Raw genomic sequence first — 26,522 nt, forward strand, 5'->3', positions numbered from 1 at the left:
ACCATAAAAATAGCAACCAGAAGAATTTCAGAAGCTTGAAGAAAAACATCCACAAAAACCTGATTGGTAATGTCATGCTCACTGGTGAGAGCTGGACGCCTCCCACTCAAACTGGGAACAAGACAAGGATGTCTGTTTTCATCAGTCCCTTTCAGCACAGTACCAGAAGCTATCGCCAGTATAATAAGGCAGAAACAAGGAAATAAAAGGTACCAAGTTCAGAAAGAAAGGAAAATGGTCCCTACCTGCAGGTTAAGATGACTGTCTATGAAAATATATATAATACACATACATATATGTTAGTTCTATGAGTATATATATATATATGCAACCACAGAGCTAATAAGAAAGTTTTGCAAAGTGACAAGATAAAAGAGCAATACACAAAATTGAGTATGTTTCTAGATGTTAGTAATGAAGATGGAGACAGCGAAATTAAAAATCAAATAGCATTTAAACTTGTTAGGGGAAAAAAGAAATGAAATAGATTTGAACCTGGCAATAATGTACGTGAGTGCTATGATAAATTGATGAAACTTTGGCTTAAGAAACCGAAGGGGAGATACACACCATGTTTGTGGATGAGACAACTCAGTAGATTGAAGATATTTCTCCCAAACTGACAGGCATGTGCAATATGATTCTCACTAAGATTTTTTTATCGATATAAACAAACGTATTCTGAGATGTATATAGGAAGACAAAAGAAATATAACAGCTAAAATAATTTTGAAGAATTAAGAGAAGTGGCCCTAACTAAACTCAGGATTTACTACTGTACAGCCACAGTGATGGAGACAATGCAATACTCTGTGTGTGGGTTTGTACATGTGTGTCTGTGCTTTGCACATAGAGGCCAGAGGTCAATGTTGGGAGTCTTCTGTTTCTATCTCATGTGTTATGTGACTGTCTCTTACTGAACCTCAGGCTTACTGATTGGGCTGGATCCAGGGGGAACTGCTTGACTCTGCCTCCTCAGCATTGCAATTGGAGCCTGCTGAGTCCAGCTTTATACATGGGTGCTGGGGGATCTGAACTCAGGTCCCCATGCTTACATGGCAGGAACATTGTTGATTTAGCCATCTCCTAAGTCCCCAAAGGTAGTGTTGATGGGCAAAAAGATATACAGCCCACAGAGCAGGATAGAAAATCCTAAAATAAATCCATACAAGTATGTGCAACTAATTTGTGATAAAAGAGTTAAGGCAGTTCAATGGAAGCAGAGTACTTAATACTAGTGGAGGCAGTAATACCAGACCATATGAGAGCAACTGGATATTCCCAAGCAGAAGATGAATCTTAACCTAAACCCCACACTTTTCACAAAACAATTTCAAAACAATTCACGGACTTAAACATGGACATATCATTTTTAGGAAGTCATAGGAAAAAACCTTTGACACTTAATACTAGAAAATGTTCTTGGACTTGAAACTTGAAGTGTGATAGCAAATCTTGGTTGTCAATATTACACACTTTAGAGAAGGGAAACTCAATTGAGCAATTGCTTCTATCAGGCAGGCCTGTGAGCATGTATATAGGACATGTTCTTAACTGTTAATTGATGTGGGAGGGCCTGGTCCACTATGGACAATACCATCCTATGCTGTATATGAAAGCTAGCAGAGCCAGCCAGTCAGTGGTTTTCCGCCATGGTGTCTGTTTCGAGCACCTGCCTTGAGCTCCTGCCTGGGCTCCTCTCAGTGATTGACTGAAACCTGTAAGCTAAAATAAACCCTTTCCTCCCCAGGATGCTTTTGGTTTGTCACAGCAACAGGAAAGCAAACTAGAACACAAAGCATGATTTATAAAAAGTAAACTATGATAAAGGGGACCCCATTGAAGTTAAATATATTTGCTCTGTGAGAGAGCTTGGTAAGAAGATGAAAAGACAAATTACAGAGCAGAAGAAAACTTTTGAAAATCACAATACCAAACACGGCACTTTTTATCTAGTACATAGAAAAAACAGACAGTGACTTTATTCATAATAAGCAAAATTTGAAAATGCAAATGTCTTTAATGAAATAAACTGCTGGGTGACTACATTTGATGCCCGCCACCATGGAAGGCCACTCAGGAATAAAAAGCAGCCGACTGTGGCGCATGAGCAAAATGGGGTGACTCTCAAGGAAGTTATGCTGAGTGCAGAAAGCTGGTCTCAAACTGTACACACTTCGCAAGCCCATTACATAATATTTGTGTAACGACATAATTACAGAGATGGAGAACAGATGAGCGGTTGCTAGGGATTAGTGCTGAGGAGGGAGAGGAAGGGCAGAGCCATGAGGGTACCATGTGGGAGTCCTGTGGTGGTGGTGGCTCTGTTAGGAATCTTGACTGTGGTGATGCCAAAACCAAGCTCTGTGCAGTGAGATAACACAGCATTCTGGAAACAGTGCAGTCGCTGGCAAACCTGGGCTGCTGATCCTCTGAGCAGGAGCCATCGAGTGACTCTAGGGAGCCTGTGATCAACCTGATGGGAAGTCCAGGTGTTCTGGTTGCAGCTCTCCACCCACTCTTCCTGCCTCCTATGTGGATTCCAGCTACTGGACTAGACTACATTTCCCAGCTACCCTTGCAAGGGAAGCAGAGTTCCAGTCAACAGGACATAAATGAACAGCTCTGTCCTCTCCATAAGCCCTTGCCCTTCTCAGGAAGCTTGAAGTCACATGTCAAGAAGTCACCCTTTTCCAAGATGCATACTCCCAACATCCTAGTGCATGTCTGAAACAAAACATACTATATATATTTTTTCTATATCTCTAACCTATGATAAAGTTCAATTTATAAGTCAGGCATGGCACAAGATTAACAACACCAATTAATAAGAAGAGGAAAAAAATTAATACACTGTAATAAAAGTCAAATGAATATAATATACCCCCCTCAAGATAGCTTATTTTACATTTACCCTTTTACTTAAAGGAAGCACTTCCTGGCTTGTCTCTGGCATATGTAAATCACTGGTGTCACTACTAGGGACCATTAATAAATGACATAATGTTGACTTGAACACAAGCACTGCCTAGTAAACTAAGTGATTAACAGGAGGGTGATGTATACAGAGCAGATATACTAGGAAATGGTATCATTCAAATCCAGGACCAGATTAAACAGGAGGTGTGCATTACTCCAAACAGGCCACAATTTCACACTTAAGAATACTTGTTCCTGTAATTTTCCATTGTGTATTTGCAGACTTCTGTCAGCTGACACCACCTGAAACTGTGAGAAAGAAAGCCATGGCTGAGGAGGGGCTGCTGTGTGGAAGAGGGAGGAAGCCTGAGCCCTCCAGTCTGAGAGGATTACTTCTGTGCTGTAAGTCACTACTCTTGACTGCCCAGAAGTCCCTGAGTAATAACCTCAGATTCACGGCTCCTAAACAGACCACCAGCATCTCATAATGCCCTCCTTAATGTACTGGGGGACAGTCTGGATGGCCGGGTGAGATGACCAGAAAACCCCTAATAACACCAAACCTTCTGAGCATCTAAGGGAGGGAATTGATCCTGAGTTTGGGACTTAAATCCTCAAACTCAGATTCTGCAGGGCCCGGAGGGTTCACTGGGCTCACAAGATTAGAAAATTCTTTAGGTATTATTTGCTTTTTTGTTGCTATGATAAGACACCATGATCAAGGCAACTTATAGAAGGGTTTATTTGGACTTAGGGCCCCAGAATTTTAGGATCCATAATGGTGGCAACAGCATGGCAGACATGGTGGATGCTGCTGGAAGCTGAGAGCTGAGGGCTCATATCACGGGTTGCAGACAGGAGGCAGAGAAAGAAAGAACTGGGAATGCTGTGTGGCTTTTAAACCCCGAGGCTCACTCCCACTGACATGCTTCCTTCAACAAGGCCACACCTCCAATAAGGTCACACCTCCAACAAGGCCACACCTCCTAACCCTACCCAAACAGCACCACCATCTGGGGACCAAGTGCTCAAATATCTGAGTCTGTGGGAGAGATTTCCATTCAAGTCACCCCAAGTTCCCACAATAAACCTTGGGATTAATGAATGCTCAACCATTCATCCATCTCACTCATTCATACTTTTATTCATCTCAAAACTGTTGAGTAATCATTGCATGCACGGGGCACATGGAAAACACACAGATGGTTGCTACCCTGTGTAACTCATACGCAGGCAAGCTGCAAACCAAAGTGGGCCAGTGGTGCCTGGTACCATGGAGCGCAGAGGAGGATGAGGCAGAGTGAGTGGAGCGCAGAGGAGGATGAGGCAAAGTGAGTGGAGCGCAGAGGAGGATGAGGCAGAGTGAGTGGAGCGCAGAGGAGGATGAGGCAGAGTGAGGGTCCTGTACTCCTGCAGTGATGGGAGAGGGCTTCTGAGGAGCTGGAGACAAGTTCTGAAGGGACCTGGGGAAGAGTTTTACAGAGACACAGCAAAATCCCTGTAAAGGACATATATCAGAAGAGTGGGAACCAAGAGGCCGCATGGGTAGCTGGGGCAGAGAAAGAGGCAGAAATGTCTGTGCTTACCATCTGTTGAATCATCTATAATGGAGAATTATGAATGCCAAGAAGAGGTACTGGACTGAGAATCATGGACAGCTTCCTGGAGAGGTGTCAGACCATGACTGCATCCTGAACGAGTCGGTGGAGAAGAGGAGTGGTGGTCAGCCACCACTCCACAAAGAAGCCAGGGCAAGAAATGCTCAGGATGTAAGGGGATGCTAGATGTGGTATTACACACCTGTAATGTCAGCACTTGGGAAATGGAGGGAAGATGGTAGGGAGTTCAAGGTCATCCTCAGGTACATAGTGAGTTCCCGGCTAGCCTGGGATACATAAGGCACTGTCTCAAAAAATAAAAAAACAAAACAACAAAAAACCAGGTATAAGAAGCTTGAGAAACTTACAAAATATGGTGAGAAGTTGGTGACCTGGGATGAAAGGGAGAAGACAGAAGTCAGAGACGTGAGAATCAGAGGGCCTTGGCAGAGAACTACAGTGTTTAGGTGCGGCTAGCCAGAGGCAGGCAGGTGCAGGTGAGCTAGGGTGTAGGGTGGGGCAGCTGGCCTCGGGACCTCTTTCTGTCAAGTCACACTTGTAGCAAACAGGAAGCCTGATTGTCCTCAGGCCTCTAAGGCTCTCTCCATCACCTCTGTGATGGGACTGTGTGCTGAGAAGTGGCTGGAAGGCTATTGACTTGCTGCACAGCTTTGAGCAAATCATTTGCTCTGTCTGAGCATCCCTTCCCCTTTGGAAGGTGCAGCTAGTGAAAACAGGAAGTTGGAGATTCTGAAGCTTTTAGCTCACATAAAGTGTTTAGCAGAAGGCTAAGTTCGTGGGTCTCAGACAACTCTGTGGCAGCTCCACCTTAGTTGGACTTGGTTCGAAGGGTCACAGGAGGCAGCAGGGTGCTGTTCTGCTGGAGGAGCAATTTGCCACTTCAACAGTCGAAAACTAACCCAATTCTGGAGATATGATTGTAAAAAACACTCCAGGTCCCAGACCCCTTTCCTAAACAAATTTATGAGATGCTGGATGTTGGGTCAAAGAATAGGGACTCCCCAAGGCTGCAGCAGGAACTACTCTGGGTCCCACCCAGAAGATGTTCATACATCTAGAAAGAAAAGGGAGTGGAACAGTGTGGTTCACACTCCCAGCCCTGAGAGCCAAGAGATGGACAGGGTCAGACACCAGAAAGCCAGGTGGGCAGTGCACCAGAGAGTAGAGTGTTGGAGGCCAGGTAGTCAGGGGACAAACAATTGAAACAGAAAAACAAGCCAGGAGGGTTCTGGGGGCAGGAGGTGAGGAGACCCGAAGTGACAGAGGGAGGGTGTTGCTGGAGGGTCTGAACGGGTGGGTGTGCCGTACTGCGTGTGTGTGCGCGTGTGTGTGTGGGGGGTGTACCTGTAGTCGGCCTGTGCACGTGCGCGGGGCGTGGGGATTGAGTGGGGCAGAAAGAGACTCCTGCACCCGCACAGGCCCCCCGAAGGTTAAGCACCGCCCAGTCGCCGGCTCCTCCCCGCCCCGGCAGCGCGGCAGAGCAAACGCCCTCACTCGACCCACCGCGCCCTGGGCGCACGGCGGGTCCCCGGTGGCTGCAGCGACCAACAGCGACCAGCCACCCGCGGATGCGCAAAGCTTGCTACCAGTCGTCCCGGCACAGCGGCTGCCGGGTCGTCGGGGTGCCCGGACACCAGGAGCACCAGGCTGCCCAGATGCGGGCGCCACTCTGCCTGCTGCTGCTCGTCGCCCACGCGGTGGACATGCTCTCGCTGCACCGAAGGAAGAAGCAAGGTACAGATGTGGTTGGACTGTGGTGGGGTAGGCGCTGCATGGCAGACTCCTAGTAGCCTAGCGGGCATCTGTCTGGTGCCCGCCGCCTGGGTTACTGACTCAGGATCAGCACGGGGGACTGTCGAGCAACCTGGACCTAGGAAGCACCAAACGGAAGGAAGGGACCAGTGGTCAATCTCACTGGCCCCAGCCTCCCAGCAGTGTCCCAAGGGTAACTCCACAGACAAAAAGCCCAAGGAACCATCCTTGGAACCAAGGCACTGGGAAACAGAGCTAAGATTTAGAAGCCAACCCAAGCATCCTCACTGGGTCAGAGGGTCACATCAAGAGCAGCGGCTCCTGGGCCTACATGGGGCTCTGTCACAGCCCCTGACTCCTGCTGTTACTTCCCAGAAGTGATCTGGGTGAACCTCCCTAGTGATCTTTTTCTGGCTGACATGGAAGAAGTCTGTCCTCTCTAGGAACCTTGAGCCCCCCCCCCTTGGGACCTCCTGGAGCCACTAGAAAACCTAAACCTGAGACTCTAACTGTGCCGGGGCCCTGAAAACATTGTCTTTGGGTCCTATGCCGCAATTCCAGTACCACAGTCAGATGTCTTTGGGAGGTGAGTTTGGGACTGCCGCTTGACAGACCCTGTGCTGTCAGGGAGAGCAAGAGGACCAGCAAGCCCTATGCTTGAGTGGGGCAGGTCCTAGGGCCCTCAGTGCTTGTCTGTGAATCAACAGTCAAAGGCTGACCACAGTGCCAAGAGTCTGCCACACACTGCCTCCTCACATCCCTATGAGACCCTAATGGGGGTGACCGGCTCACTCTATAGAGAAGGAGCCTAAAGTCCATGCAGCTTGCTTTGTTGAGTGGTCCCACAGGCAGGTGGAAGCTCTGATCTGCTCTCTCGGGCAGGCCATGGCCTGGGGGTCCAACCCCTAAAGGAGTTGGACAAAGTGACAGAGAACAGAGAGGCAGGTGGACCTCTGGCCGGGTACAGGGACTTGGGGGTCCTTAAGGGTTTCCTCTGTGAGTCCAGAGCCCAGGCACCGGAGTCAGCTGTCTAGATGCACATTCCTCCTTTGAAGGCTCCAGCGGAGCGACTTTGGGGAAGGACTTCAGGTTTACCTGTGTGAGATCCTTCACATTGGTCCTCCAAGACGTTTCTCCATTCTGAAACAATTTTTAAGATACTTTCCTTTTATCAGCTTGTTTTTAAAATGGGAGTAATATACTTCAGTCTCCTTCACCAGGACCATCGCTATGACGAAGTGGTAGATAGAGGTAGAGGGTTTGCTATCTATGTCAGCACCTCATGGTCCCTGTCACCGTTAATCGTCCCAGTCTCTTGTCTGTTGCATCATTGAGTACTTACATGAGCCCAGTGAATGCAGGGAGAGGCACGTACTTTCTAGAGAGAAAATTATTTCAGAGAGGGGAATCGACTTGTCTAAGGCTGCACAGCAGATAAGCAGGCTCAGCTCTTAGGATCAGATCTTAGCAACTCAGACTAAAATGATAGGGTGCTGTTAGGTCCTGTGAGCTGTATTAGTCTTCCTTTCTCAGAACCTCCGTTTATTCCCTGGAGGTGAGTGGAGTTAGACTTCTAAGATGCATCTCACTGGTGAAAGGAAGAGGATGGGAAGGAGCATGAAAATAGTTTGTTCTTTCCCCTCAGCCCAGCTCACTAGCGCCTCCTCTGGAACTATGGAGCAGAGTGCCGCTCCTTGCATTGGTCTGGCTGGATGAAGATGCTGTTTTTAAGCCTCAGGTGTGCACACCTGCCCAGCATCTTCAGCTACGTTGTGACTGTGTTCATGTGATGCAAAGCCTTGGGCTTCAGTCCCTTTCCTGACCAATTCATGCTATGTGACCTTGGATGAGGCCCATAGCCTCAGTTTCCCCATTAGCACAGAGGTGGAGGCTTCGTGATCCTAGAATCTGTTCTACAAGGCAGTCACAGTTATCATGGCCAAGTAAGTTTGGGAAATGTAGGGTTTGGCAGAGATCTTGGCTGTGTGGTGTATCAGAGCCCGGGAGGAGGTGGTGCAGAGGGACTAGACAGCACATGAGGATCGTTTCTCAGACTTAGGTTGGAAGGGTATGCAGATGGCCCCCCAGGGTCTTATGGACTTTGACCCTTTAATCTGACTTTGGCAAGAGAATGTGTCCTTTAGATGCTTGGACATTGGCAATGCCTCACTCACTCGCTCACTCACTCATTATTCATGTAGTATTACAGAGCATCCTCCCCTCCAGGTTGTGTCAGAAGCCTTGGGGATGCTAAACTGAGACACCCAAGCCAGCAGGAGGCTCACCCTTCCCTGCTTTCCTGAGCCTCCCTCTCCACACCCTGCCCTTGACCTCAGTCTTTGGCCTAGTATCCAGCCATGGGGAAAGACCTGCTTGCCCCAGCCTTGTCTGGTCTATGCCCCCTCCCTTGGGGCTTGCTTCTCATGGACCTGGGCTTGGCTGACTCCAGCGTCATCACTGGTTTTTGATGAAACCTAATTTTTCTGTTTCTACAAAACAGAATGAAAGGAAAGGCTTGAAAGGGGTTCTTGGACCTCAAGTGTCTCTTACAAAACACTTTGATTAATTAAGTATAAATGAATTAGAACCAGATGGGGACATTTCTCTTGAAATGAACTGGTGTGCCTGGCAGTGGGGCAGTGGAGCAAAATGAGGGGACTCCACGTTGTGTTCCTGTTCACAGATCTAGAGCTTCCTGTAGGGATGAGATGAGGCTGGAGTCCAAACCCTCCATTCTCTTCTGCCCCGGGCATAAAAACTTGGGCAGGCCATACACATTCTCTGATATATGGTTCCCTCGTCTGTGAAGTGGGAGCCAGTGAACCTGCAGGAAAAATTTACCACCATCCCAGAGGGAAAATACCCGAAGGCCTCTGAGAGCAGAGGTGCCTAAGCAGAGGGTACCCCCTGAGCATTGACTTCCCCATGACCTTGTTACCCTGAGCCCATTTGATTTACCATGGTGGGTGCAAAGAATAACGTGTGCAGAGCCTGGATGGCAGCACTGGCCCTGGATGCAGATGCAGAGTGGGGGTCAACACCTGGGCAGGCAAGCGACAGATGGAAGGGATTCACCCAGGCTACCTGGGCCTCTTGCCTGTGGCCCACACAGTGGCTGGGTGCAGAACACAATGCTTTGTCTGTGAGATGGCATGTAGATGGAGCCAGGCTCAGATGGACATTGGTGTGACCCTGAAAGGGGAGCCAGTTCCCTTGGGGCAGAGCGAGGTGATGCCTCGACAGATGCTGAGGGATGGTGTGGGTGAATTCTGTCCTGAGACCTGGGTCTCTTGGTAAAACAGCGGCTAGTTCGGTCTAGAAAGCAGAGCCTGCACACAAGGCAGACAGGCGGCTGAGTTCCACACCTGGTCTGTCCCTCCTCAGCCACTTTGAAGCCAGCCTTCATAGAAAGAGAGGTGCTTGCCACTTATCCTGCCTGACCATGGGAAGCCATCCAGACACCCTCCCCATTCCCAGCCACCAGGGATGCAGAGACCACAGAGGGAGGGCTAGGCATGTACTGGGGCCCTGCATAGGGGATGAACTTCCTCTTCCGTGCCTTGTGGCATACCTTGTGGTAAGGGAGTGGATGCGGCAGCAGCCTATAGAGAACTCCCAGCAGCTGAGTTGGAGCACAGAACCATAGCTTAGGAGGCACCATAGCCTGTGCCTAGATCAAGTAAGGAACTCTGTTGGGATGGATGGCCATGTCTAGGAGGAGCCTTAGCAGATCATCAAGCAGTGGCAGCAATGTGGTGACCTGCAGGAGGATGGAGAGCCTGACCACTTTAGGGACCACATGGTAGGGAGGAGATGGGCCCTACTATGGACAGGGCCAGTGTTGGGCCATGGAGGGATCTGTGGGTGCCACATTTGCAGAGCTTCCCTTACCAGACTCCACTGGGTCCTGAGGACAGCATAGGTGGGCACTGCAAAGTCACTGATGTCATAATACCCAGCATGTCTCTAAAAGCCCATCAGGGACCATGCCATGGCAGGACCCCCAGTGTTCTTCAGCCCAGCCTTGACAGGCAGGCTGGCCATTGCTCCAGTCTTGGCTGGGGACTCCAAGAAGGGACATTGCTTAGGGCCTCCGGCTCCAAGAGGAGACATTGCTGAGCTCGAGCATCACGTGTAAGAGGTTTGCTGTCCCTTATGAAGGGAGTTGACACTGAGATCTGAAGCCCTTGGCAGGCAGCAGTCAACTATGTGAGTTGCAGTCAGAGTTTTTAATGGAATGGCATGGAACAGAACAGGACAGAAGGGAGCAGAGCAGGGCGGAAGAAAGTAGAATGGAGTTGGAGGTTGTTTCTGTAAAGAACCAGAGTAAATGTTCTAGGTTTTGTGAACCACCTGGGATCATCCCAGAGACTGTGGCGTACCATACTCTCTGCAGGAAGTGGCAGAGTGCTTAAGTGTTGAGATATGTCGTGATGCTTGCTTATGTGTAAGGCAGTGTGCATAGGTATGTGAGCATGCATGCAAGTATGTGTAATTGCACATGAATATGTAGTATGTGTGCTCTTGTGAGTGGGTGTACAGTGTGAATATTAATATAAATTACTTTTCTTGTTTGTGTGCATGCATGTGGTGTCCATGCCCATGTTATGTGCATGTTTACATACATGCACACTCACATGTGTATGCATGAGTGTGAAGGCCTGGAGTTGATGTCAGGTCTTTTGCTCGATGGCTGTCTATTTATTGAAACAGTCTCTCACTGAACCTAGGGCTTGTGGTTCTGGCTAATCCCGCTTGCTAGCTTGCCTAGACGAGCCTCCTGCCTCAGCCTCCTGAGTGAACCATCGCACTTTCGTGGTTTCTGTAGACCTAAATCCAGGTTGCCAGACTTGGGCACAAGTGCTTTATCTATGGGGGCATCTCACCAGCGTCCGAGAGTGTGTCCTTCCCATTATCAAAACATGGATACCATTCCCCCAGCTGTGCCTGTCTGAGGCACCCAGCCCTTTCCAAGCTGGCCTAATACAGGACAGATGTAAGATGCAGGACCTTATGAAGGTAGGAGGGTCCCTATTCTCCCAAGAGGAGATCAAGACCCAGCGGGCCACATGGCTCTATCCAGGAACTGAGTAGTAAGCTTAGAAAGTCTGATTCACAGCTGCACTCCCTCCAGGGGACAACTACACACACGCCCATGAGCAGTTCTACAGGTCTTTTGCTTCTCGTTCCCTGAACCTGGTGCCATATCCTTTCCAGCACACTTGAATGTTGGTCTCTAGAAGGCTGGACTCATCTGTCTGGGCCCTGAGGGTCTTCCTGCGTTAGACACCCCAGAGCAGTGTGTGTGCCAGACTGTCATGGTCTCTTCACACTGGCCTCCAGCCCAGTCCTGTCTGGTGGATGCAGTTCCTCCCCCTGCCTCTCCCCCTGTACACAGGAAGACAACTGAATATATGTGTGTGTGTGTGTGTGTGTGTGTGTGTGTGTGTGTGTGTGTGTGTGTGACCTGGGTCTTGCTGGCTCCCAAATCCACAGGAGCAGATCCCACTTGCCGTGGAGTACTGAGTGTTGTCATTAACCAGCCTCTTTCGTGTCCAGAACTTTCCGGTTTGCAGAGAAGTCCGTGCTTACTTTCTCTCAGGGGTTCTTGAGAGGGGCTGCAGAACATCGCCAGGTGGGGAGGCACAAGAAGGGCCAGAGGAGCCCTTGAAACTGTCACTTGTAAAAACGGAGGTGTCAGAGCCTGCTCCAGAGCCTGCGAAGTCTAAGGTGGCTCCTTAGAGTCTGTCCTCTGTGTAGCTGAGAGATGCAGGCCCGCCTTGCCCGTCCCCAGGCAGCTCTGGTGTCAGAAGACACAAAGAGGCCTTCCACAGATGAAGGGAGGAGGCCCAATAACCAGGGTCAGGCACTCTCACAGGGTCCTTCAGTGACCTGGGGATGTGCGGCATCACACAGGGTCTGGAGCTAAGGCCTGTATTAAGTTGTCATGATTTCCGGGCTAGTCCTCCATCCAGAGCCATGATTGTAGATGCTGTTGGGATGGTCCAGCATGGTAACTCCTAGAGCTTGCACCCCACCCAGCTCTCTCCATGCAATCTGCTCACGTTTTGTCACCAGAATCACAAGTCCCTGGCTTTCCTTGAGGGACTGCCCAATTTTTTTGATCCACAGAAATGGCAACTTCAAATCCTTCAAACAGTGATCCTCTCCATTGCATTCTGCCTCTGAAGAAGTGGTTCCCTCTCAAGGCCTCTAAAAGACTGTTGAGTGACCTACATTGAGGGGACCACCCAGCTGCTGAGGTACCCTGACACCCAAGAGTGCTCACATCCCTTAGATTAATAAGCCTGTGAGGTGGATATTATTATTATACCTATGATATAAAGGAGAAAATATGTGACCCAGAGAGGTTAGGTAACTTGTCCAAGGCCACAAAGCTAAGGTTCAAATACTGCCTGGCCCTGGTACCTACCGAGCGTAGTGGTCTCACGCCCTCACATCCACCACTTATGGAGACTGAGTTACCCACATTCCACAGAGCAGTAAACAGAGTTAAGGCAGAAACACTAACTGAAGTATATGTAGCCGCCATTTTATATGTTGAAAGCAGCCAAATACCAGCAATTTCATGTTCCAACATAATAGCTTGACAAAGGAAGTTCTGAAAGCTAGGATTTAAATCCAGATAATCAATGGCTGAGCTCAAGTCCAATGCCAGAATACGAGGCCTCTGAGGGCCCACCCACAACATGGCTCCTGAAGTGGCTTGGTCCTACAGACCTCTGTGCTCCAAGGGCAGGGGCAGATATCAATTAGCCCAGGCAACACACAGACAGGGAGAGATAAGATGTCCCCAGGCAGGTCTCTGGGGGCCCAAGCCTTCCTTCCTAATCCAGGTCACATGCCCTGTGCCAGATCCCATGGCGCATGTCTGACCTCTGGCTGGGAAGACCTGCTCTCTTGGGTGCTGGGCCACCTGTATACCCTGGACTGATTGCTTGTAGGGCTCAGGCCCCATCCCATGGCTCATGGGGAGGCTCTGATGCCCGTTTCAGAAGGGGCTGTACCCCAGCAATGTAAGAGGGAATCAAGCCATGTCTGGGACCCCTGACCACATGTGGAGAGTTGTAGATAGAAGGTTTCTGTCCCACCAGGTCCCGTGGCTTTTGAGTCCCAAATAAACACACGGAGGCTTATATTAATTATAAACTGTTTGGCCGATGGCTCAGGCTTCATGTTGGCTAGCTCTCTCTTAATTATTAACCCACTCTATTAAACGATGTATTGCCACGAGGCTGTGGCTTACCCATAATGCTCTGGGATATTACTCCTTTAGCTGCTACCCGGCATCTCCCTGGCAACTCTCTGTGTTTCTCTTCTCAGAATTCTCCTAGTCTGTTAACCCCGCCTATACTTCCTACCTGACTACTGGTCAATAAGCATTTACTCAGCAACCAATAAGAGAACACATATTCACAGAATACAGAGGGACATCCCCCATCACGGGGTCACATCCTGTCTCCAGAGTGTCCACATTCCCTACAGCCGATGGTGGGAATAGAGGGCTTTGGTGCTGGTGAGTGGTGCAGCTGTCCAGTGAGTTCAGGTGGGAACTGGAGCCAATGGCTATGTGGGCCTGGGTGCTGCTGTTCTTGGTGCATGGTCATGCCTCCTCTGTGTCTCTGTTGGCTGGTTCACAGAGCAGCCTCAAAGTGAGGATAGCACACTCTAACACACAACAGGATGGCGAGCATCAGACCCAGGCAAGGACCTATGACAGGGCTGAGACACGTCTGGGCTCCCATCCCAGCTCTCCTACAGTCATCCTCCTGAATGTCACATCTGTCTGTCAGGACCACGGGGCCAGTGATAGCATCTGACTGTAAGGTGCCCTGAAGGTCCCTGCTGGAATACTCAAAACCACTGTCACACACAGCCCTAACACCAGCTGAAGATCTTAAGGAGATGAGGTGAGTCCAAGAGAGGTAGCTTTGAGGAGCCCATGTTCTGAGGATAAAACTGGTGCTCAGTGCTGTATGATGCGGCCCAGTGAGCCACCCTCTCTGAGCATGTGCACTCCCCTGTGTAGCGGCCTGCGAGGGTGACAGCGAGTGTGGTGATGTACACTAGCTGCAGGCTCACCACGTACTCGTGAGTGACAGACTGCTCCCAAGTGAAGCCATCGGGATCTGACACCATACCCTCCATGGACAGCCCGATGACACCCTGGGCAGTGAGCCTTTGAGACACTTAGTTCCTGAACTCCCACACAACAGCCATGGGTGTCTACAAAGCCCAGCCTTTGTTTGTGCCAACTGTATTTTCCTGTCACTATTTTCTAAATTGCTAAAAATCACTTGGAATTTAAAATTTCCTCTTAAAAGTCTGCTTCACGTATCTTTTGTGTTCTCTACGTGAGTGTTTTGCCTGCATCTGTCTGTGCCCACATGCATGCTTCATGCCTGCAGAGGCCAGAAGAGGGTGTCCATTCCCCTAGAACTGGAGTTACAGACAGCTGTGAGTGGCCTTGTAGGTGCTGGAACTCAAACCCAGGTCCTGAAAGAGCAGCCAGGGCTCTTAACCACCAAACCGTCTCTCCAGCCACCATTTTTGAATTTCAAATCTTGATCTAAGCATTAGTTTTATCTTAAATCTGTAATATTTATTCATTTAAAAGTACTATATTGAAATGTATTTGACAAGTGAATTTTTTATTTATTTATACACTTCAGGTTTTATTTTTATCTGATTATTTTAAATACCATTTTATTTTAGAATTGTTTGTTTATTTTCATTATCGTATTTTGGGGATTTTGTGTTTATATGTGTACATGTATATGCATGTTTATGGGGAGATGTGTACATACATGTGGAGGCCAGAGGCCAACCTTAGCAGCCATCTCCGTCTTTGGAGACAGAGTTTCTCACTGGAATCTGGAACTTGCTGTTTTATAGGATAGGGTGGGTAGGTCGTGAGTCCCAGGGATCCGCCTGCCTCGGCCACCACACATAGCTTTCTTATATGGGTCCCAGGGACTCGAATTGTGCCCAGGCTAAGCTGTTTCCCCAGCCCCGTTTTAGTGTTTGTTGTAATTAAAATATGTTTTAGTTTTCCAGTTTAATTTTTGTCCCTACCTTTTATTGGGCTTCCCAGTTTTTCCTGTCACTTTTGTAGGCTCTCCAGTGCCACCTGCTTACTGACCCATCTTATTTTAGCATTGAAGAGTCTCTTGGCGCTGGTCGGTTTGTCCCATCCGTTCATCAGTCCCGTGGAAAGCAGTCACCGCGTGGCATGGTGCTGCTGTGGTCAAACCCAGTCACCGCGTGCCATGGTGCTGCCATAGCCAAATCCACTAATTCTGTTTTAATTTAAAAGTATTCTTATTGATTTTAAAGTATCTTATAATCTCTTCTCGGCCTTTTGGCTAAGATCAAGTGTAAAAGTATCTTATAGGCACATTTAAAATTTTTTTTTACATTTTTTTGGAAGGGATGGAATTGTTCTATCTTAGGCCTGAGCTGGGTTTGGTCTAAGAACATTCTGGAAGGCCCTGTGGAAGCTACAGAGATGTGATCCAGGGGCCACGTCCATGGCTCTCCTTCCCTTAAGCTTTCTCCTCTGATCATCAGGGTGCTGCTGAACCTCAAGAATGCAGGTGTTCCTGTGTGAGTCCCTCCTCTGCCTCTAGAGACAGGTCGGTCACCTTGGCTTAAGTGCCTCCTCAAAGAGAAGGGGCATCCCCAGCTAGCAGCTTGCCTTTGATTTGGTGGCCCCAATGTGGAGATGTCTTCTTCTGAATCCAAAATGAAGACACACTGAGGACATTTGTTTGCAACATGGACTTTAGGTCTGGAGACTCTTGCTAGGTGATTCTCCTCACATGCAAACAGTTCCAGATCAAAGATACACAGGAGCAGGACCCAGAGGCCTCTCTCCACTTCCTGTCTTGGCTGCCATAACTCTTGCTCATTGCACACAGTGTGGGGTCTAGCCTTGGGCCCTGTGACAGTCGTTTTTTTTCAGTAGCAGATCCCAGCTTTCAGAGGACAGGGAGAGGCTGGAGCTTCCACTCCAGTCTGTGTCCCACGGCTCATTGTTGTGCATGCATGGGCAGCCCCTTGCCACCTGGAGCCTCTCTCGTCTACGCAAATACAGTATGCCTAGCCCTCACCTTGCAGGGTTGTGGCTGGGATGTCACTGCAGTGTACCATCTTTGAAACTGACTAAGGGAGCCACCTAGACAGGGCCTTGGTGTCGGTGCCAGGCTTGAGGACAAAGGGTGTGTCAAAACCGTCACCAGAGAAAAAACACAGAGCTAAGACTTGGTCCCAGCAGCACAGTGGTCAGGGAGCAGTAGCAGGCACAAAGGCATGACTCGAATCCATGATTGGAAGGAGTGGACGTGGCTTGGACATGGGTAGAGGTTTCAAGAGGGACAGCCAAGAGTGTCCTAGTTAGAGCTTCTATTGCTGCGATGAGACACCATGACCAAAAATCAAGTTGGAGAAGAAATGGTTTATTTGGCTTATATTCCCTTATCAGTTAGTTGATTATCTAAGGAAGTCAGGACAAGAACTCAAGCAGGATAGGAACCTGGAGACAGGAGCTGATGCAGAGACCATAGAGGGGTGCTGCTTACTGGTTTGCTCTCCATGGCTTTCTCAGTCTGTCTTCTTACAGAACCCAGAGCCATCAGCCCAGGGATGGCATCACCCACCATGGGCTGCGCCCTTACACATCAATCACTAAGAAATTGCCCTGTAAGTCTTTGCCTAAAGCCTCTTACTGGGAGCATTTTTTTAAATTGAGGCTCCCTCCTTTAAGATGACCGTGGCTTGTGTCAAGTTTGTATAAAACTAGTGAGTACAATGAATTTCTATGACAAGGTCCCTCTGAAACCAAGGACAGAAGGTAAAGGACCTGTAATCTGCTGGGTATGACATTACAGACACAGACATCTACCTTTTAATTCTTTTGACACACATGCAAACTTGATGGTTCCTGTTCCCTAAGTCTCCTGTTCCTCCCAGGTACCAGGCTTGCCCTGAAAGACCACCATGGCTCTGCCAAGGCTCTCAGCCTCCCTCCCTGCACCGTGTCTCCTGCCCCTTCTCCTCAGCACCTGGGGATTGCAGATCCACTTGACCATGCCTCTCCAGCGACTTCCCAGCTAGAATCTTGGGAAACTGAAATGACCCTAGCTTATAACCCTGAGGTCATATGCAAGGCCACATACAAATTAACTGTAAATAGTTCTGCTATGTAGTTTAGAGGATAACAAGAAAAAGTCCCTCAACTTGGGGATGGGGGATGAGGTACTTGGGATGGCAGACCTAATTGAGCATCCCTAGCCTGAATCCAGAAAACTTAGCACCATCCAAGCATATGACCTGGAGATCACATATAAGGCCATATACAATGTAGCTGTCTGTAAACAGTTCTGTTGTGTTGTATAGGGAATAACAAGAAAAATCCCCTGCCTATTCTGTCAACAAGGTTTTTAAAAAATATTTTTCATGCAGAACTTGGGCAAATCAACTACAGTTAGCCCACCCTAGGGGTCTGGGGTCCATCCTCAACCCCAGTCCCCACTCTTCCTCACTCGGTCACCTCCCTCTGATCTCTCCAGCCTGAGGACTTCTCCTTGCTGGTCCCTCTACCAAGAATGTGTATTCCAGAGAGGCTTTGGGATCCCACTCCCTTCAGGATGGAAACTTCTACCATTTCCATCTTGTCTAGTGGACTGTCTTGTCCACTGAGGTCTCCCTGCACCTTGAACAGTATTTGACACAAAACAATCATCCCTTGATATCCCACCATCTCAAGGCACCCAACCTGCAGGTGTTAAGTCCCTCGTGTAACACAGCGTATGAGCATGTGTGGGGTTTGAATGAGAATGGCCCCCGGGGGCTGCTCATATGTTTCGATGCTTGATCCACAGTTGGTGGAACTATTTGGGAAGGACTAGGAGCTGTGGCCTTGTTGGAGGAGGTGTGTCATGGGGGTTGGAGGTTTGGAGGCTTAGAGATTTCTGAAAGCCCACACCATTCCTGGTTAACTCTTTCTGTCTCGTGCTTGTGGATCAAGACGGAAGTCAGCTCCCCACTACTGCTCCTGTGCCATTTCTACCCACCTGCTGCCATGTTCCTTGCCATGATGGTCATGGACTTAACCATCTGGAACCATGAGCCATAAGTTTAATGGTTTTTTTGAGACAGGGTTTCTCTCTGTATAGTACCATCTGTCCTAGAACTCACCCTGTAGACCAGGGTGTCCTCAAACTCACGGAGATCTATCTGCCTTTGCCTCCTGAGTGCTGGGATTAAAAACATGGACTATTACCACCCAGCTTTGTCTTTTAATTTGCCTTGGTCATGGTGTTTTGTCATAGCAACTGAAAAGTAATTAAGATACCATATAACCTTGAGGTCAAAACAAGGTCACATACAATGTAACTGTTTGTAAATAGTTAGGTTATATTGTTCATGGGACAAGAAAAAGTCCCTGCATGCTCTGTCCTAACATTTACAATACAGAACCTGGACAAGTCAACTCCAGTAAGTTCTCTGTAGACATTGTGTGTGGCTGGCCCATTCTTCAGATGCACACACTGAGGTGGGCAGTATAGTGGGGATCTGAGCTCTGAGAGCAGATTGATTGAACCCAGGACCTTGAATTCCTACTTCTGTCTTCCACATCTTACCACTGAGCTAGCCTAAGAGCCTCAACTCCAGGACGGAGTGGTGGTTAGTTATATGTTATCAGGAGGGTCAGAGCCCCTTCTTTTGTAACCCCCAACAGGCTTCGGCGATGGTGTAGCAGAGCTGGCCTCTGAGTCAGGGGCTGTGCCCGTGTCCAGATGGGGAGAAAAGAGTAGCTGGAGAGCCAAAGAGTCAGAGGCACACATTCAGATCCTGTATTCCAAGGGTTTACTCTGTGCCTCTAAAGAGATACCACCCGTCACTGGGGACCCTTTACTTAGTAAAATGCTGTTACCTACTGTGCTGGAGACAGCAGGGCCTACCTCCTGTCATTTTCAGTTTGCCTATCTAGTAGGTCACAATTATATTGTGTGTTTCGATTTTTTTTTTCACTAGTGTATGGAGGCCCCTGATGGGTACAGGGTAACAATGGTGGAGAAGCCCATGGTGAGGAAAACAGTTCACAGTGAAGAAGCTGGAGAGAAGGATGGAGTGGCCAAGCATGTTCCCCAATAACCTGGGGCGTCTCATTATACCCTGCCCCCCAAAGGTTCACCTACCTCTCCTTAGGGGCCTGAGTCTTTTACTCATATAGACCTCTAGTACTCCTCATATGCCCCTCCCCCTTGTCACAGCCAGGACTCTTCTCTATGGGGAAATAGCTGTGTCAGATTTTGCGTAGTTCACATTTCTGTAGGATGATAAATTGACCAAATGATGACAAAATGACTGTCCTACATGTCCCACCCCATCTCTTACTATCTGCTCATCCTCAGCCGACCAAGGTAGACACAAATGTGAGATTAATTGGGGTGTGGCATTCCTGTCTCCCCAGCCTTCGGGTCCCTCTAAACCAGAAGCCCACCTGCATGTGGGGGCTGGGGACATGTTTGCTGGCCCACTCTATAGCAAGCCCGTTGAACTGTCTTTGAACCACCAGCCCACAAATGATGACCCAGAATCTAATTAATTATGAAAGCTTCTTGGCCTTAGCTTAGGCTCTTTCCCAACTAGCTCTCATAACTTAATTAACCCACATTTTTTAATCTACATTTTACCATGTGGCTCAGTTATTTTTTCTTAGTATGACACATCTGACTTACTCTGCGTCTGCTGATGAAATTAGGCCTAGACTCCTCCTCCTGGTTCCTGTCTCTTTCTGCCTGGAAGTCTGCCTATTCTCTCTTGCCTAGGTATTTACCACTTAGCTCTTTATTAAACCAGTTAGAAGGTGCCTCAGACAGAGACACATCTTTACAGGGTAAACAAATATTCCAAAACACCAGTCATTACTGGACCATTCTTCCGTGCTCTGTGAACAGACACCCACAAGCTGGAGACGTGCAAGGGAAGAGATAAAAGGTGGCAAAGAGAGCTGGTCCCCTCCAGAAACATCCAGGAGTGGGTAAACCCCAGCTCTAGACTCCTGGTTCAGGGAAGGGGGCGAGCACAGGGAGTTTGTTTTCACATGTTAAACGAGCAAGGTTATCCAGCAAACACAACAGAGCACACACACGCAGCAGGCACTATGCTGGATGTGTGAGGGCTGTTGGGGAGCAAGGCCAAGTCTGGCAGAAGCTTACATTTCTAGTCTAGTACTGTTCCATGCAACTTTCTCAAAAGCCCCTGCAGATACGGTTTGTCTCTACTTTTGTTTAATAAATCCAATAAAAGTGAGGGAGAGGTTTTGTTTGTTTTTACCCTTGTGTTCCTATAGACTAGAAAGAGCATGATGTAAGGTGGGTATTCAGGAAATACTGGATGGATGGATGGATGGATGGATGGATGGATGGATGGATGGATGGATGGTGAGATGGATGGATAAATGAATCTCAAGTCCTTAGAAGTACATTTTAGCAATGCATCCAACAGATTAAAAAGCTGAGGCCCAAAGACATTCAGGGACTTGCCCAAGACACACAGCCCTGAAAGAGAGTCCACATTCTAGAATTTGGGAGAAGGAGGGAGCCCATGGGGAGAGGTCAGATAAACATCAGACTCGAAATATACTCCCTGGAGGCAGGAGATCCAAACTGGATTCCCAATTCCACCATCCTTTGCAATCTCCAAGTCTTCATGGTACTGGCTAAGAAAACTGAGCTGTCTGGACAGGGTCCACCCTTGGATCCACCTGGGCCTGACTACTCACTGGAGCCAGGCTAGGTTCTCAGCACTGGAAGCTGCTGCTCCAAAGCTGACTTCCACTTCATGAGGGAAGAGAGGGACATTCAGGTTGAAGCTATTTTGGAGTCTGTATTTTCAGCCCATAAAATAATAGTAACCTCCACTTACTAAGACTTTCTGGGTCTACATCCCAGCTCACCATCAGAATCTGTGTAGCCCCAGGCAATTTACTCTCCTATATGTCTTAGCTTCCTCATCTATGTTAATAAAACCTTCTGAGAGTTATGTGTTCACAACTGTCTCACTGCCAGGTCCCCGCCACCCGCCAGATGTTCTGAGCATACCACACAGGCCATCACACTGGACCTTACATCTGAGTACATTGATCCCTGTTTTACAGGGAGGGAAACTGAGGCTTAGGGAGGCTCATCGGGATTAGAACCCTGCCTCTGCAGCTTGTGCTCCTGGCTATCCTCAGCAGTGCTCTCCGCTGCGCCTGCAATCAGCCCAGCTGGACTGCAGAAGCATCCAAGCCTCTGGGCTGCTCTAGAGATAGACTAAAGAAGCAGAAGGGCTAGGCATGGGGTCCTCCCCTTACCCATCATGGACTTGCGTTTCACAGCTGTGAAAGGCCAATGGAATTAAACCCCAGAGTAGGCAATTAGAGGGCTCTGGCCCCCACATTGCTGCACTCCATACACAAGTTGTTGTGCTCTGTGATAACCTAGAAAGCTCAAATAGGAACTTAGACTACCCTGTGAGGAACAAAGCCACAAACAGAGTCAGAGCTGCTGGGCCTCAAGGTCATTCAACAGGCACTCATTTAGCACCTGTTGTGTAACAGGCCCTCACTGAGAACCCGCTTGTACCAGGCATTGCTATCACTGAGGCAACCATAGATGACAGTGACATGCACAGCAGTCCCCTCCCTGCATCGTGGAAAGCTTGTCAGTGTTTGCTGAGTGACAGGTATACAGACTGTGAGTTGATCTCTAGGACAATTACAAGATAATCTCTCTCTCCCTCTCCCTCCCCCTTTCCTGCCTGTGGGGGAGTGTAAAGGTCCCTGTGTGTGTGGAGGGCATGTCAACCTCATGTCATTCCTCAAGAGTCACCCATCTTGGGTTTTTTTTTTTTTTTGAGACAGGGTCTCTCACAGAACCTGGAGCTCACCAATTAGACTTGGCTGGTTGACCGGCAAGCTCCAGGCATCCTCCTGACACCACTGAGATTACAAGCTTGCACCACGTCCCACTTTCTATCTGGGGTCTAGGGTTGACCCGGATCTCCATGCTTGTGCGGTAGGCACCTTACTGACCAAGCTGTCTCCATGATCCTCTTTGGTTTTTCGAGACAGGGTTTCTCTGTGTAGCTTTGTAGACCAGGCTGTCCTCAAACTCACAGAGATCCACCTGCCTCTGCTTCCTGAGTGCTGGGATTAAAGGTGTGCACCACCACCACCTATCCCTTGATCCATTTTTTTTTCAGTTTCTTTTTACACAGTTTTACATATTTGACACATGGGCCGGACAGGACAGGCTGGTTGATTCTCCAACAGTTTCCCCTCAGGGCAGCTCTATGATGAGTCTGCACTGGCAGCTATCATGAAGGCTGATCTGTGGGGAGATAACCTGGGAGAAAGCAGCTGGGGGTCCCCAGTTTCCTATCTCAGCGTGCTCACTCTGCAAGTCCCCAGCCTTACTGGTTCTGAAAATCACCAGGCCTCCCACCAGGGACACAAATCTAACTTCTGTTGAGTAGCTAACAGGGCAGTGTGCACCTGGTGGTCCAGGGTGGTCCTGCGGAGATGGGAGAAGAGGTTGGATTTGATACATACAGCCCGATCTGGCCTGTACCCTGCACCCCACCAGAAGGCAAGGCAGAGGCACTGTTAAGCAAAGGCCAAAAGCTTGGAACTCGGAAGGAAGATCTTGTTGAGAGGTGTGTGGCCCTCACTGTACGAAGGCCTGAAGAGGCAGGTAACAGCATGACACCAAGGTTAAGCCTGTGGATTCTGTTGGATGTGTAACATCTAGATGTCCCATCCTGATGCTGAGTAGGAACACTGGTTAGTGGCTTAGAAGCCGCTAAGCCTGCTCTCTCTGGGAGCCTCCAAGCCGGGAGCTATCTCCAGAGTCTGGATGGTGCAATCTGCCCCCCAGGCAGGAATGTGCTGGCCCTCGGAGCCAGCCTCCAGCAGTGGCAACTGCCTCCCACATGTGGCAGTCGAAGGGGCAAGCAAGCACCCAGATGTTGTTCATTTCCTCTTGGTCATCAGTGACATGCATCCGTCATTGCCAGGAAGAGATCTGAGATGTGCTGACTAGCCTTCTCTTTGCCGCTCCTCTTTTGGAGTTCTGGATCCTTCCCAAGGGCAGAGCAGGGACCTGGTCCTGCCTTGGCCCTCCCTAGATGTACTTGTCTTGGAGCAGGGACCATGATCTTTCTCTGCCTGCATACCCCCCTCCCCTTACCTTCTCACCCTGGGAGTCCTGAGAACGGCTGTATTAAATCTGTAGTCCCCCATGACAAACCATGTTCTCATGCAAGGCATGCTTCACTGGGCACACCCCAATTATGAAGAAACTCTGCCCCAAAATCGTTGGCATTGAAATAAACTGTTCTGCACTGATTGTCAGAAGAATTGCAGCTACGGATTGGTGGAGTCAGGGTAGGTGGTAAAGGTCTCAGCTACACAGCGATGTCACCAAGACCCTCTTATCCATCAACATTGCCCGGTAACTCCATGAATGTCTGAGCCGAACTCACAGGAGTCCTGCTTTACAGATGGAAGCTGGAGCACAGGAAAGTTAGAACGCTAGTTTATGGTAACACAGGTAAGAGGGGAGGGTCAGAGCCAGAATTTGATCCTGCATTGTCAGGCCTTCAGCCTGCTCTCCACTAATAGATTTTAAAGTGTGACTTCAAGACTACAAGCAAGGACCCATTGGCTACGAGGGTTCCAGGTCCTGCCAGCCCTCCCAAAATATAATGCTGATGGGAGGCCCAGCTGGGGGTTTCCATCAACCTTCAGAGCAGTCTGTGTACACCCAAAGGGGATGGATCCTGCCTGGCCCAGTGTGGTGGCCCACACCTATTGTTCCATATATGTGGAAGACTGAGGGACATTCCTCAGGAATTCAAGGCCAGCCTGAGCAGCATGGCAAAACCCCCTAGCTTAAAATCAAAACTGACAAGAGACGCTCTTCTTCCCACTGTCACTGATGGGGAAGTGGAAGAGACTGCCACCCAAGCACAGTGAGACCTGGATGGGCACAGAAGCTTGAGGGCCTGCATTTGGCACCCAAAAGCATCACTTCAAGCAACCCCAGCCACTGCCACTGTGAGAATGCAAGCCACTGACACTGGCAGACGCCCTGGGTTTTTCCAGACATCCAAATTCCAGCTTTTTATGTGGAATCTCTCGAATTTATAAATCCTAGTCATCTATCCAAATTACTCCTTTAAAAAGTGTGGCCTCCATCATGGCAGCCCTGTAAGGTAAGCATCAACACGCTATTCTGAACCTAGGAAAGCTGGGGCTTAGGGTGGTAATGGATGCTGCCCAGGTTCACACAGTGCTCCCCGTAAGCATGCAATCATTGAATCTCTAGAATCCTCCAACAACAACAACAAAAAAACCCTCAAAGGTTCAGCAACTGTGGTGGCTTGAGAACAGCCCCCAAAGGGAATAGCATTATTAGGAGTTGTGACCCTTTTGGAGGAAGTGTGTCACAGTGGAGGTAGACTTTGAGGTCTCATGTGTGTTCAAGCCACGTCCAGAAAGACAGACAACTTCCTGTTGCCCCTGAGTCAAGATATAAGAGCTCTCAGCTCCTTCTGCAACACAAGTGTCTGCCTGCACGCTGCCTTTCTCCCTGCCATGATGATAGTGGACTAAACTCCCAAGCTGTAAGAGAGTCACCTCAGTTAAATGCTTTCCTTTGTAAGAGTTGCCATGGTCATGATGTCTCTTCACAGCAATGGAAACCTTAACTAAGACAGCAGACATTTATTGAATGAGTGGCTGGATTGCTCAGCACCAGGGGGATACATTCAGAATTATCACAAGCCAGGGTCTCCTTATAAACTGTCAAGCTGAAAGTGGTCGCCATGCTCTATAGAGTGGTTTTCCAAGGCCTAACTCATTCCCTAGGTACTTGGAGAAAGGCAAGTGACACGGGTGTCATTCAGCTCTCTCCAGCTGCTGGCCCAAGGCAGAGCCATACCTGTGGAGCCGACTGGCATTTCCACTGTGGGAAGCTGGTCTCAACTGTAGGAGACGGTTCCTCAGGGGAATCTCATAGGTGCTGGTTCTGATGCTCCAAGTAAGCTCACGAGGTTGCAATTAGAGCCCAAATGTGCTCATTATAAACGTGGACCATCTGGGAAAGGGCAGGGATTCAGGCCAGGATCCACCTGACGTGGGGAAGAACCCGGGATTTCCTTGGAGTGCCGTGGAAGGCAGCTGAGTGGGTGGTGCTTTGGCCCCATGACCTGCAGGAGCATAACTGTCCACCAGGGTCTGTTTCCTATCCAGAGATCTGGGTCTTTGCCGATTGCAAGCTGACAGGGGAGCATTAACCGGAGTGGAAAAGCTCCTTTCTTCAGAGCGGTGAGGGAGCCAAGCCCCGGGAGGGCCTGGAAGGCCCTCAGAAGCTTTGCTGCCTTTTAGAGCTAGTGAGGTTCCTGGCTGCTGCTTCCCTCTCTACAATCCATTGTTTATTTTTTTTCTCCCTCTGCTTCTGTATTAGTCAGAAAGCATTTGGTTGCAAGTGACAGAAAAGCTTACCCAAAGTGGCTTGAGGAATGAGGAGAGTGTACAGGACTCTGGGGCACACCAGTTGGGATGGAGGCTCCTCTGAGACTCAGAAGTAGCTCTTGGCTGTGTGCTGTGTGTTCTTCATTCTTGAAAGGGTCTTGGTTTTGCAGCATCCACAGCTTCTCAGGTTCGGAGAACAGAAAGGAAAACATGCATGAAATAACACACACTATACCACACAAACTCACACACACCACATATCACACACACAAACAACACATGTACCACACATACACTACTACACATATCACACACACAAACAACACATGTACCACACATACACTACTCCACATATCACACACACAAATACACATATGCCACACTCTCACTACACCACATATCACACACTCACAATACTCAAACCACACCCAGAAAAGCACGTACCCCTACTGACTTAAGGAAAAAATCCTAAGACTAGTTTCTATAGGACACATGCTGTATCTGGTCCAGCAGTGACTAGAGTCAAGGGCACGTGGCAATCTGCTCAATCCATAATGGTGTCAAAGTGTAGATGGCGCCACAAAGTCAGGCTGAGGTCTAGCCTGTGCCAGACCATATGCCAGTGCCTGCCAGTGGCTGCTTAACCTGGGGGGAGACCTGTGTGCCACCCACCTGCCACTGTC

General features: G+C 48.9%; 1 protein-coding gene and 1 pseudogene across 1 annotated transcript in view; both read left to right on the forward strand.

The window, feature by feature from the left end:
* The first annotated feature begins 5,959 nt into the window (after positions 1-5,959).
* The window catches only part of Rspo4 (R-spondin 4), a 36,442-nt gene continuing 15,879 nt past the window's right edge, over positions 5,960-26,522 (forward strand). The window contains exon 1 of the mRNA XM_005072530.4: positions 5,960-6,272. Coding sequence (XP_005072587.3) covers positions 6,107-6,272 — 166 coding nt within the window. The 5' untranslated portion in view covers positions 5,960-6,106. The remainder of the gene's footprint in view (positions 6,273-26,522) is intronic.
* On the forward strand, positions 15,657-15,794 carry LOC121140625 (annotated as a pseudogene).

The sequence above is a fragment of the Mesocricetus auratus genome, unplaced genomic scaffold (assembly GCF_017639785.1).
Source record: "Mesocricetus auratus isolate SY011 unplaced genomic scaffold, BCM_Maur_2.0 Super-Scaffold_100004, whole genome shotgun sequence".
NCBI classification, from domain to species: domain Eukaryota; kingdom Metazoa; phylum Chordata; class Mammalia; order Rodentia; family Cricetidae; genus Mesocricetus; species Mesocricetus auratus.